Below are 13362 nucleotides of genomic sequence, written 5' to 3' on the forward strand. Positions count from 1 at the left end.
CCAGGCCTGGCCTTGGGGGAGTGAGGGAGGGTGTAACTTGGGTTCAAACCAGGCAGGGACTTCTGGAGGAAGGGACCTGGTCCAGGTGAGCTGCCACTCCAGGCCCCTCTAGCCCCTGTTCAAGCCCCAGGTGTGCCTGGGCTACACGTCCAAGTTGGAGGGGTCCTCCTAGCCAGTGTGTCCCCTCTGTAGGCTGAGAACTGGCCAGGAGGTCACTGGGTGGCATGTCCTGCCCCAGGCTGGGCCAGGTGCTGGCTGCGGAGGGTCCCTGCCAGGCCTACCTCTCACCTGCTGGCAGGACCGCTGGGGGAGGGTTGCTTTGCAGCTCCCTGAGCCGGCCCCCCGGTGGGAAGCAGGGAGCTGCCTCATGGGTGCCGTGGGCACCCAGCGGCCCACTCCCTACCCCAGCAGCCAGGCCTGAGGGTGAGGCTGGGCACCTGCACCCAGTAGGTCCGCATCCTTAGGCAGGAGGGTTGAAGTAAAGACCAGGTGTGCGGTGCAGGTGAGTGGTGCAGGTAAGTAGTGTTCTGGGAAACCTTCGTCTTGGTTACCCTGGGGCACAATGACAGTCATCACCGTGGGCCGCAGTTGGTTTGGGAGCCACTGCGGGTTGCCTGGGGCTCAGCTGGCAGGAACAGCTACATCTCTTTCTCAGCCCTCACACGTCCGTCCTTGTCCACTGAGTCAGTGTTTGTGGTGGAAGTCACCGACAGCCCAGAGGGCTTCTTGAGGGGGTCGAGGGAAGGTTGAAGCAGGGAGGGAGACCCCCTTCCCATCCCTCGAGTGTGGTCCTGCTGGCCATTTCCCTTCCTGGCCTCCCCAGAAGGGGCAGCCATTGGAATTCTGCGCCCTGTCCCTTCTGATTGGCTGGGCACAGGACAGTGGGAGGGCATTTGTGGGCCTCATCCCCCAGGCAGACAGGAGGAAGCCACATCCCAGTGTGCTGGGGCACAGGAACCCCTGGGTCCTGACAGGTGCCTTATCAGCGGGTGTCAGGCGAGGCCATCCTGGGGTGGGCGTGACATCTCCCTGTTATCAGTCAGGGAGTCCGCAGCACACTCCTCCACCCCCGGAAGCCAGCAACTCCCAGACACAGGCCGCTCTGGGGCTGTCACAGGCCAACATGGACGCGGGCGAGGAGGGGCTGCCCCTGAGGAATCACCGCTTAGTCCAAGTGAGAGCTTCCGTGGGTGGGGGGCGGCTGGGGCCTGGGCACCCGGGCAGCCTGGGGCTTCTGTCTTTGGAGAGTTGGTTGGCGCCCCCAGAAGGCTGGGTGACTGGGTCGGTGACTGGGTCGCTGAGGAGACGGAAGAGCCTGGTCCCTGGATAGGCCCAGCCTGAGCAGCTCGGGTCCTGGGTGGGGGTGGGACAGAAGCCAGGAGATTTGAGTTACAATCTGGCGGGGCCTGACCCTCAAAAACTGGGGGGCTGAGCTCAGTGGCTCAGCAGCACCCCCTCCTCCCCCCAAAGCCCCTGAACATCTGCAGGTGGCTGAGCCCCTTCTTCCTCACCTGCCTCATCTACTTCCTACTCTGGATTCCCCAGGACCAGCCGTCCTGGGTCGGCGCCCTGGTCAAGTGCCTGCCCGTCCTCTGCTTGGCCGCGTTCCTGTGGGCTGTGTCCTCGGACACCGTCCTGCTCCTCCAGGCAGCCCTTGTGTGCTCAGCCGTGGGGGACGCCTGCCTAATCTGGCCCAGGGCCTTCCTCCCTGGTAAGCAGGTACCTTGTTGTGAAGCATCCCAGCTGTCCACATGGAGGAGCCTGGGGTGCAGGGAGGCTTCCGCTGGAGCTCCTGGCCCAGGGCCCTGGGGACGCAGCGGGGACTGAGGCAACTCACAGTCCAGCGAGGGGTGGGGGGCGGTGTGGAGGAAGATTAAGGCGACGGTGGTCAAGGAAGGCCTCGCTGAGCAAGTAAGGTTTGGGCAGTCTGGAAGGAGGTGCGTGTGCACGTTGGGGAAGGGCGTTTGTGGCATGCGTAGAGGCCCCGCAGTAGGGTGGGTGCGCGTGTCCAACAGGCCAGGGTGGCCGGAGCAGAGTGGCCAGCAGGCGGAGGGCATGGGTCTTGTGGAGGCCAAGTAAGGACAGGATGTGGGGGTTCTGCACAGAGCAAGGACAGACACTGCATTCAAAGGTCACACCCACTGCTCTAAGCCACTTGGGAAGCTGAGGGCAGCTCTGGGAGGCTCTGCCAGGGTGGGGGCTGGTGCTTGGGGATAGTCCCTCCCTCAGGTCCTGAGTGGTGGCTGAGACAGAGAAGCAGCAAAGCCCTCACTGTTCCCTCTCTACCACCAGGCATGGCTGCCTTCGCCACGGCCCACGTCCTCTACTCCTGGGCCTTTGGCTTCTCTCCCCTGCAGCCAGGCCTGCTGCTGCTCGTTGTCCTGGCCGCTGTCCTGTGCCACAGCCTCCTGCAGCCACACCTCGAGCCTGACATGGTCCTGCCCGTGGCAGCCTACGAGCTGGTCCTGAGCGTCATGCTGTGGCGGGGCCTGGCCCGGGGCGGGAGTGCTGGCTGGGGTGCCCTGCTCTTCGCTGTCTCCGACGCTGTGCTGGCCTGGGATACCTTTGCCCAGCCCCTGCCCCACGGCCACCTGGTGACCATGAGCACCTACTATGCCGCCCAACTCCTTATCACACTGTCAGCCCTTGGGAGCCAGGGACCCAAGACCGACTGACCCGGGAGCCAGCCAGGCTGGCGGCCACCCCCTCCCCTCCTGCAGGACTCCCACGCCGACCCCGCCTGTGAAGTGTCCTTGGCCGGCCGTGAAGCTTCCTGACTCCTGTCTGCAGGCACTGGGCCATCTCAAGACATTTGGGGACCATTTGTGGAATTCAAAGTCCGCTGCCAGGCTCTGGCCACGCTCCCTCAGTTCTGACTCCAGATTCCAGACTCCGCAGCTAGGCCCACCCTGGGCCCTCCCCAGCTCCTGCCTGCTTGTATGTTCCCGGTCGGCCCTGTGGTCGGCCAGCCCCTCCCCACTGCTGCCGGTCTGTTTTTCGTTGCCTGAGTAAAGGGGGTGTGGAAATGTCTGTGTTGCCATTATTTTGGGAGACGGGTCAGGGAAGGATCTTCCTTGTCACGATCAGGGTTAGTGACGGCAAGCGTTTCTCGGTACCTCCCCGGGAACTAGGCCTGGTGGCAGATCAGGTCCTCCCCAGGGCCCCTGTTTCAGGCGAGGATTGTACAGAACTGAGACCAAGACAAGACGGGTCACTGGAGTAGTTTCTCGGGGCTACTGTCACAGAGTGCCACAAACCGGGTCCCGTGAGATAAGATGAACTTACTCTCATATAGTTCAGGTAGCCCAAAGTCGAGGTGTGTTCAGGGCCACGCTCCCTGCGCGGGCTCCGGGGGGATCCTTGCCCACCCACGGCTTCTGGTGGTCGCGGCAGCCCTGGCGTTCCTTGGCTCGTAGCTGCGTCACTTGCTCGTCTTCACCTCCGTCTGCCTGGTTCTCCCCCACGTCTCTGCCCTCTGCTCCTCTCGGCACCTGTCGCGGGTTTGGGGCCCACTCCAAGTCAGGATGGCTCCCTCTCAAGATCCTTAATTACATCTGCAGAGACCCTATTTCTAAATAGCATCACATTCATAGGTACCAGGGGTTAGGACTTGGACACATCTTTTTAGGGACACGGCTCAACCGACTCCCAGTCACATGTGGGTGGTATGGGAGGAGGGGGTGAGGGGACCAGAAGGTGAAGGGACCTCAGACGAGGGGTAGGTAACAAGGGGTGGAAATTGAGTGGTAAGGAAGTACAAACCCAGCTGTGGTCCTCTGGCTGTGTGACCTTTTCAAGCTGCTGCTCTTGGGGCCTCAGGTTCTGCCTCTGAGGACATGACAGGTCTGAGCTGCCGAGACCCTACTTGACTTCTGCACCCACGAGCTGCCTTTAGGGACTCTTACAGCAGAGAGGAAACTGCTACAGTTTGGATGTGGATTTATTTATTTATTTATTTTTTTGAGACAGAGTCTCACTCTGTTGCCCAGGCTAGAGTGAGTGCCATGGCGTCAGCCTAGCTCACAGCAACCTCAAACTCCTGGGCTCAAGCGATCCTCCTGCCTCAGCCTCCCAAGTAGCTGGGACTACAGGCATGCACCACCATGCCCGGCTAATTTTTCTCTCTATATATTTTTTAGCTGTCCATATAATTTCTTTCTTTTTTTAGTAGAGACGGGGTCTCGCTCTTGCTCAGGCTGGTCTCGAACTCCTGAGCTCAAACAATCCTCCTGCCTCGCCCTCCCAGAGTGCTAGGATTACAGGCGTGAGCCACCGCACCCCAGCCTCGGGGTGCCTCAGATGTGGATTTAAATACAGCGAAGAGGAAAGTGGAGTTCCTGCAGGTGTGAGGGGTAGGAGGGGAAGGTGGGGAGTCTGGGGGAGGGGCCAGGAGTGGAGGTGAGGATTGGGGTCTACAGTTGGCGTGAGGAGGAGGTGGCAGCTGAGGGATTTCCCCGAGGAAGGGTCAGAGCAGGAGGTGAGGAAGGTCTGAAGGGCTGGCTTCTCACACTTGAAACTTCCACTTCCTCCTAGTCTCCTACTCTCCCTGCGCTCAGAGTTCATGAAAAGGCTGGGAAAGAGGAAATTCAGCAGCGTCAAGTGCAGCAGGAGGGATGGTGGGGTCTGGGAGTGCGGATGCCAGGGGCTCTCAGCGCCGACAGACAGGAGGGGGTTCTGGGGGTGCGTGGTGCTGTTGGTGAGTGTTCCCCACGGACCCGGGACCAGCCTCTGGGGGTCTGCAGCCTGAAACTCATGAGTTTGGAGAAAGGAGCTGACAACCCAGACCCCTGGGTTTGAGGGAGGAGGGGCTGGGCCCTATTGTCTCCCTTGTCCTGGGCCTAAGGAGTCAGGGTTCAGGACACCGAGGGCTGGTGGTGGTTCCAGCAGAACCCATGAGCAGTAGCAGGACAGGTGGCGTCCTTGTTACACAGCTGGAACTTCTGTCCCTGCACCCCTGCCGGCTGTGACCTCCCACAGATTCCACCTCAGCCAGATCTCACAGTGTTCCCTGGTAACTCTTGCTGGGGTGGGATGGGGCAGCCACCCGGGTGCCGTCAGCTTCCCACTAACGTCCCTGCCCGGGAGTTAGTCTATGGCCACCTCCTCTTAGATACTTTGCTTTGGTTTAACAAAAACTGCTTTTTGAGGGACTATTTTTTTGGGGGGGATGATCTAACAGTTCTGAATCCTGACTGTGGTAGTAGTTATACAAATCTACACATGGGTTAAAATTCATACAACTATATGCCATAAGGAGAAAAAAATTCACTTTCTCTAGGATAATTATTTTAAAAATAAAAATTAAAAAAGAAAAGGAAAGAAGAGGAAAAATAGAAAGGAAGCCTGCCTTCCTGTCCCCGGCTCGGCCTGGCCTTCCCTGTCTGACTCGTCTGACTCGCCTCCCTGTTGTCTGCTCCCCAGGAGCCTCCCTGGGACGGTGCCAGAGGTGACTGGGGGACACGGTTGGGGGGAGCTCAGCCTCCAGAGGGGCTGGGTCATCTGGTCACACGTCTGGTCACACGTCTCAGAAGTGGTTGGAGTTGAATTCCAGCTTGGATGGTTTATAACTGGACCAAGGTCTCTTGACCACCAAGCCACACTCCCTCTGAGGAGCTTACTGATGGGGGGACGCAGCAAAGAGACGTGCAGGTGTGCACGGGTGCATTCTGAACACACACACAGGTACAGTTGGCCCTTCGTGTCCGTGGGTTCCACATCTGTGGATTCAACCAACCGCAGGTTGAAAATATGTGAAAAATAAAAAATAATACAACAATAAAAATTTAAAAACAATACAATAACTATATAGCATTTGCACTGTATTAGGCATTATAAGTAATCTAGAGATGGTTTAAGGTATGTGAGAGGGTGTGTGTAAGTCATATGCAAATGCTACACCATCATATATAAGGAACTTGAGCATCTTTGGATTTTGGTATCTGTGCGGGCTCTTTCTGTCTCTGTCTCTCTGTCTCTCCCTCTCTTTCTGTCTCTCTCTCTACATATATATATATTCTCTGAAATTTATAACCACCTGCAAAGTTAGCAGTAGTCCACAGGACTCCCCCCCTCACTTCTGACACCATTTACGAACCAGGAGGTCCCCAAGACTGTCCTCATATGTGACGATTCCCTGGGACTCACAGAGCTCAGTGAGAACGGACATACTCACAGTGATGGTGTGTTACAGAGAAGGGACAGAGTGACATCAGCCAGGGTAATAGGTACAGGGCACAGGGTCCAGGAAGGTTCCATGCATGGAGCTTCCAGCTGTGCTCTCTGTGTGGCGCTAGCTCCTCCCGGCAGCAACGTGTGACAGCGCAGAGAGCGTTGCCTGCCAGGGAAGCTCCCCCCCCCACCCCCCCCGCAACCCCCCCAGCCGTGCGCCCAGCATCTGCTGGGCACGTGAGCACATAGGCGTGGTTGACGTTTTGTTTGGCTGAGCTCAGTGTCCTCAGTGGAGGCAGAGCAGATGCCACGTGACCCAAAGCCTCCGTCATAAGTTACATTGTTAGACTGTCAGGTGTGGCCCAAGGCTTCCCAGAAAGCTAGGACACTCCTATGAGGCAGGACATTCTAGGGGTGTAGGCATCACTTCCCAGTAGTTGAGGGCAAAGGCCAGACCTCCTTGGGTGTGGTTAATTCATTCACCAAACCATGTTTTCCAGAGTCCCTCCGAGCCTAGCTCTGCTTCCCCCATGACCGTAACCACACACGGCTCATCACAGATGCTCGGGTGTTGTTCTCCAGCCGGGGGCAGGAGCTGTGGGCGACTGTCTCCAAGTGGGTCTGGTGGATGCCCCTGCTCACTTCCGGGGTTGTGGGACACTGTTATGTTCACCCCCAGACATCCAGGCACCCAGGCTGGTGTACATGTCAGTCCACCCCAGGTATCCAGAGGTTCTGGAAAGGATTCTGGGAATTAGTACCAGGAGAGGGGTTTTCATATCAGAAATACTCCAGGTTAACACCCAAGTAACGTGGATTCTGTGATGGCAAAGTACACAACGATGAACCCCATCTCTAATGATCTAACATCCCCAGTCACCAAGGAGTTTGTAAACCTTCTCGCCCTGCGCCCATGTACCCCAAAGCGGGCTCCATCCTTAGGTACAGGAATAGAAGGTTTAGAGAAAGGGAATACTGCTTAGAGGCTCAGACCACAGAGTCAAAGAGAACAGAGGAAAATGGCCAAGGCAGGTTCAGAATTTTGTCCCCTGAGTGGCGTGCCCAGCAGGGCCTCCCAACATGGGGTCAGCCCTTCACCCAGACTTTCCTCCCCTGTTCGTACAAACCCAATGCATGGTCCTGCATGAGATCCTCCTGCTCTTCCCGACGTCAGCACCACAGGCCCAGGCTGGGGTGGCAAACTGGCGAGAGAACATCTGGCAGGATGTAGATGAGGCTGGTGGTCTGTATGAGGATGTGGCTGGCTCTGTGTATGACAGACCAGACCTGGAACTGTGCCAGCATACATCAGTGTCCAGGAACTTTGTGTCAAAGGACTTGGGAGTGTGAGGAGCCAGAACCCTCAACCTGGGATCTGAGTGGGGATGGGGAAGGGGGCCTGGATTCCCGAGTCCTGAGAGGGAACTGTCCCAGCAGCCCGAACTCCCACATCCAAAAGGGGAAAGGGCCGGGAGTCCTAGCCTACCCTAGTTTTTTGCCCATCCCCTTTTAATTGAGATACAGCTTACTTCCATTTAATTGCATGAATCTTAAAGCATACATATCAGCAGAGCTCTTTTCATGTATACACATGGCAGTCAACACATAGAATATTGTCAGCACCTTAGCAGGCTCCCTCATGCCCCTCCCCAGTAACCACCACCCTGCTCTTTAACATCACAGGTTAGCACTGTCTGTCCTTGAACTTTATCTAAATAGAATTATACAGTATGGAGTTATTTGAGCCTGGCTTCTTTCACCCAACATTGTGGATAAAAGATCGATCCATGTTGCATGTAGTTCATGTTTATTGCCATGTAGTATTTTATTGTATGAATACACCACAATTTATTGATCCATCCCTCTTGGCATGGACATTTGGTTGCTTCCAGTTTGGGGCTATTATGGATAAACCTACTGTGAACATTTCTGTACGTATTTTTTTTGGAGGACACAAGCAGTTACTTCCCTCGAGAATCTGCCTAGCAGTGGGATTGCTGAGTTTATGGTAAGTGTGCCCTTAGTTTAGTAGTTACTGCCAAACCGTTTCCCAAAGGAGTTTACCAATTTCGCCTCCTACCAGCAATGCAGGGAAGTTCTGTTTGCCCCATGAGCTTGCAAATAGTTGTTGTTAGCCTTTTTCCTTTTAGCTCTTCTTTTTTTTTGTTTTTGATTTCTTTTTTCTTTGTGAGACAGAGTCTCACTCTGTTGCCTGGACTAGAGTGCCGTGGCGTCAGCCTAGCTCACAGCTACCTCCAACTCCTGGGCTCAAGCGATCCTCCTGCCTCAGCCTCCTGAGTAGCTGGGACTACAGGCCTGTGCCACCATGCCCGGCTAATTTTTTCTATTTTTAGTAAAGACGGAGGTCTCACTATTTCTCAGGCTGGTCTCGAACTCCTGACCTCAAGCGATCCTTCCCAGAGTCCTGAGATTACAGGTGTGAGACACCGTGCCCAGCCCTTATGTAGTAGATTTCCAAGGCAGGCTCCCCTGACCAAAAATATCTGCTGTGAATAAAGGTGCCTGAAATCCTGCTAAGGAAGGAAGGAAGAGAAAGAAAGAAATTGGAGTCGTCATCTTGAGTTAAAAGGGCCAGCATGTCCTTCTGCAGGTCCCACCCTCAGGTTAAGGAATTCGGGAAGTAAGGGAAGATGGGACAGGGGGCCTCTGCCCAGGGGACAAAGGAGAGGGAGAGGTGAGTGGTCCAGCACATCCAGTGCCCAAGCGAGGTGAGTCCATGTGAGTCCCCCTTCCTGAACCTCCCCACCAGTGGAGGTCCACCCTCACCTCCTCTCTGCTTCCCTGCAGGCCCCGGGGCATCCTGCGCTTGCTGCAGGCACTGGCCGAGCCCCCAGGGTGGGGTGCAGGAGGAGAGGGCTGAGGGCATCTACGAGGCCGCAGACACAGCTGCTGGTCTGCACACTGATGTTTGGAGCACTCAGGACGCCCGGGGCCAGGCTCCACGCCACGCTGCACATTAGCAGCCACAGCCTATGAGTGGAGGGTCCCTAGAGGGTGACAGGTGTCCCTAAAGCCTCCATGGGGAGCCATGTGGAGCCCAGACCCCAGGATGCTGGGCAGTGGGGTGGGGGCGGGATCTTGCCATAGTTTTGACTTAAGACTCAAGGAATAAAAACAAGCCATGGATGAACCCACCTGGAGAAATATGTCTTCTTCAGGGGGCATAAAGGTCACCCCTGCTGCAAGGAGCTGAATTTCTGCCCCCCTCAAATTCCTATGTTAAAGTCCTGAACCTCAGAATGTGACTCTTTGTGGAGATGGGGTCTTTGGAGAAGTAATTAAGTGAAAACGAGGCCATCAGGGTGGGCCCTCATCCAATCTGACTGGTGTCCAAGGACACAGACACACAGATCGATGACCGCAAGCCAAGGAGGGAGGCCTCAGGGGACACCAACCCTGCCCACACCCTGATCTCGGACTTGCAGCCTCCAGAACTGCGAGGACATAAGTCTCTGTTTTTAAAGCTCCCTGGTCTGTGGTATTTGTTGTGGCAAATGAATGTGCTGTCTTCGTGGAAATGCATGCGGTGCCCAGATTCCTGGGTTCTGAGCAGCTGGGGGTGGGATTCTCTCTCAGTTTTTACTCAAGACTCAAAAATGTCTTGATGGTCCCGCCTGGAAGAATATGGGATTTTTTCCCCTATGAGATGCTAAGGACATCCCCACCCTCGCCCATCCCGCAAAGCCCACAACAGTCACTGTGCTCTAATCACTGTGTCACCCCTTGGGCTCACCGTGAGTGCAGGGCAGGGGGCTTTGGCCCTGGGTTGGTGGCACTCGCTAAGGATGTGTACTGTGCTCTCCCCTGAGTCTGTACTTTGTGGCTTTGCTGGGTTTTCCCATCAGGGGCAACACCAGCCTTCCTGGACCCACTTTCAGAACCAGGTCAGCACCAAGGACAGCACCTGGGCGCGGGGCGGGGGAGCTCCTGGCGGCCAGGATCGGTCTCAGCTGCGGCTGAGAAGGGGCAGAGGCAGGATAGTCTCTGTGCTTGTGGCCTGGGGCTGCCATGTCCTTGTCCCCCACTGTAATCTCAGCCTTCAAACCCCCGAATAGACGTCCAGGGAGCACTACGTGCTGCAGGAGGGACTGAGGGGTAGAGAGTGGGTGAGCGTAGGCGTCAACGTGGAAGCCCATTGAGACCCTGACTCAGAGTGCAGTAGCCCCCGGGCACGCAGGGTCATCTCCAGTCCAGACCCCAACATCAGATCTGGGCTCTTCCTATTCATGTGTGAACGTGCACATCCTCCGCCATGCAAGTGACGTCACCACTCCAAGTGTGCCTTGCGTTGGCCAGCCCACCACCAGGAAGCTCCCTTCCCCAGGGTCCTCAGAGTTCTACCTCATTTCTTGCTTCAGCCAGTGAGAGAAGGGAGCTAGGAGAAACTGGGTCCTTTGCAATCTGACGCGTGGGACTCCTGCTACTTCCTGCCTCTCTCCACCCTGGCTCCCCATAGACGTGGCAGAAAGGAGAAAAACAGGGGCTGGATTGTGTGGAGGAGTGAGCGGTGGGGCAGGCAGGGTGCGGAGTGGGCAGGCTGGAAAACCAGGCTGGGAGTCAGGACTGGGTCGCTAGCACGAGATCAAAGATCGGATCCCAGATTCCATTCCATGGAAAGTGGGAGCGCAGTAAGCGAGCATGAAAAAGCAGACCCGGATCCCTGGGTGTGGACTCTGATAAGCTGACGTGTGTAATCAGATTCAGATTAAGTGATATTTCCTGAGCTTTCATAGGCGCCTGGGTGTGGAGTTGGCTCTGTGTCCCCGGAGATGAATAGACTTGTCTCTACCCTGAAGAAGTTCCCACTCTGATGAAAGAAAGGAAAGATAGGCAAAGCCACAAACAAAGTGAGGAGGATGATAGTAAGAGATTTGCTTACTTAAGCTCCACACTTAGAAGGGAGTGGCCAGCTGTATCTGGGGCCAACAGAAGTAGGCATTGGCTGAGTGGGAAAGAACTTGCCAGGCAGACGAACAGCATGTGCAATGGCCCTGGGGTTTGAATCAGCCTGGAGTACCTGGAAGAAAAAGTAGGAACTTCTGTATAGAGGGAGCGAAAACAGGAGAGGAGGCTGGTGACGCGGGCAGATCCAACAAGAACTCAAATGTTAAGGTAAATATTTATTCATTCATTTTGTTTGTTTTGGGGCTTTTTTTTTTTTTTTTTTGAGACAGGGCCTTACTCTGTCGCCCAGGCTAGAGTGCAGTGGCATCATCATAGCTCACTGCAGCCTCAAACTCCTGGGCTCAAGCGATCCTCCTGCCTCAGCCTCACAAGTAACTGGGACTACAGGCGTGTGCCACCACACCCAGCTAATTTTAATTTTTTTTGTAGAGACAGGGTCTTGCTATGTTGCCCAGGCTGGTCTCAAAGTCCCAGCTTCAAGCGATCCTCCCACCTCGGCCTCTCAAAGTGCAGGGATTACAGGCGTGAACCACCATGCCCAGCCAAAATGTGCTTATCTAATGAAAATTTTAAATCAGAGAAAAACATAAAGAAAAAATAAAAATTCAGGAATGCCCTGAGGTAATGTGTGCTGATAAATGAATCCACACATCTCAGGGGATGTGTAAGAGGACAGAGTATGGGGGAAGCAAAGTCTAGCCCTGGAGGCAAAAGTTGAATTTTCCTGCCTTGTCCCCTCTGGGCCCCAGCTTCCTCCTCTGCAGTGGGGACAGTGTCAAAGAGCTGAGGTGCTCCCAGGGCAGTGCAATAAGTGTTACTTCCTTCTCTTTCCTTCCCCTTTGTAACATGTGCTGGACAAATGGGGGTGCATATTGCAGAAAATGGTAAACATGGCAAACATTTATTGAATGACTACTGTGTGCAAATATGTCTTGGTAGCTAACTCCATCCACGATGGCCCCAATGACCCTCACTTCCTGGTTTTCACACCTTTGTGTTGTCCCCTCCCACACTGAATAGGGTGACCAGGGTAATAAATAAGATACACCAGAAGTGATGGCGTGGTGCCTTCTAAGGTGGCGCTATAAAAGGCATTCTGGGTCTCTCTTGGGTCGTCCACTCTGGGAGAAGCCGGTAGCCATGTTGTGAGGATGCTCAAGATGCACCGTGGTAAAGTCCAAGTGGTGAAGAACTGAGGCCTCGTGCCAACAGCCACATGAGTGAACCATCGTGGAGGTGGACCCTCCACCTCCAGCCCGGCTTCAAATGGAGCAGCCCTAGCCAGTGTCTTGGCAGCAACCTCATGAGAGACTGAGCCAGAACCACCCAGCTGGGCCACTACTGAATTCCTTGCACACGGATCCTGAGAGATAATAAATGTTCATTACCGTCTAAGCCACTGGGTCTCGTTTATTACACAGCAATAAACATATATGGCCTCAGCATAACTCACCATAACATTTTCAGGTAGAGAGCATATTTGTCTCTTTCATTTTGTTTTTTATGAAGCACAAATACACAATACAGTGCATTCTGTGTAATTCACTAAACAGCCTTCTGGCAGTGGTAGGTGAGCATAACTGAGCTATTTTTTTCATAAACCAGGAAGGTGCTTCCCATGTCAATCACTGTTCTCCAAACCCTTTGATACATAGTAACAATTAACCCCAGAGAGGCCCCCACCTCCTTCTCCCTTCCAAGGACTAACCAGGCCCTGCTTAGCTTCTGAGATCAGACGAGATCGGGCGTGTTCAGGGTGGTATGGCTGTCGACCCCTACCTCCTTCTATCAGACTCCACTGACCTGACCAAGGGGCAACGTTTTTTCCAGTTGGGGACCTGGAGATATCTATGTTTCCAGAACTGGCCAGAAGCAGGTAGCTGCTTTGTATCTGAGGTAGATAGTATTTGAAGTCCATTTTATAAAACAAAGAGACAGAGATATAGAGAGGTTGAATGAATTGCTCAAGATCACATAAGTAAGAACCAAAACACAGGCAGTGTATTCTTTTTTGAGACAGAGTCTCACTCTGTTGCCCAGGCTAGAGTGCTGTGGTGTCAGCCTAGCTCACAGCAACCTCAAACTCCTGGGCTCAAGCAATCCTCCTCCCTCAGCCTCCCCAGTAGCTGGGACTACAGGCACCCACCATGATGCCCAGCTAATTTTTCTATCTTTTGTAGAGATAGGGTCTTGCTCTTTCTTGCTCAGGCTAGTCTTGAACTCCTGGCCTCAAGCGATCCCCCTGTCTCAGCCTCCCAGAGTGCTGAG

At 54.8% G+C, this 13362-nt stretch overlaps 1 protein-coding gene across 1 annotated transcript; it reads left to right on the plus strand.

The window, feature by feature from the left end:
- Positions 1–1123: 1123 nt before the first annotated feature.
- TMEM86B (transmembrane protein 86B) lies at positions 1124–3008 on the plus strand. Its single transcript, XM_069456936.1, has 3 exons — positions 1124–1174; positions 1411–1711; positions 2293–3008. Exons 1-3 carry the CDS (start codon positions 1124–1126, stop codon positions 2673–2675), a joined length of 735 nt encoding a protein of 244 aa, XP_069313037.1. The 3' UTR covers positions 2676–3008.
- The last annotated feature ends 10354 nt before the right edge of the window (positions 3009–13362 follow it).

The sequence above is a fragment of the Eulemur rufifrons genome, chromosome 24 (genome assembly GCF_041146395.1).
Source record: "Eulemur rufifrons isolate Redbay chromosome 24, OSU_ERuf_1, whole genome shotgun sequence".
Classification (NCBI taxonomy): domain Eukaryota; kingdom Metazoa; phylum Chordata; class Mammalia; order Primates; family Lemuridae; genus Eulemur; species Eulemur rufifrons.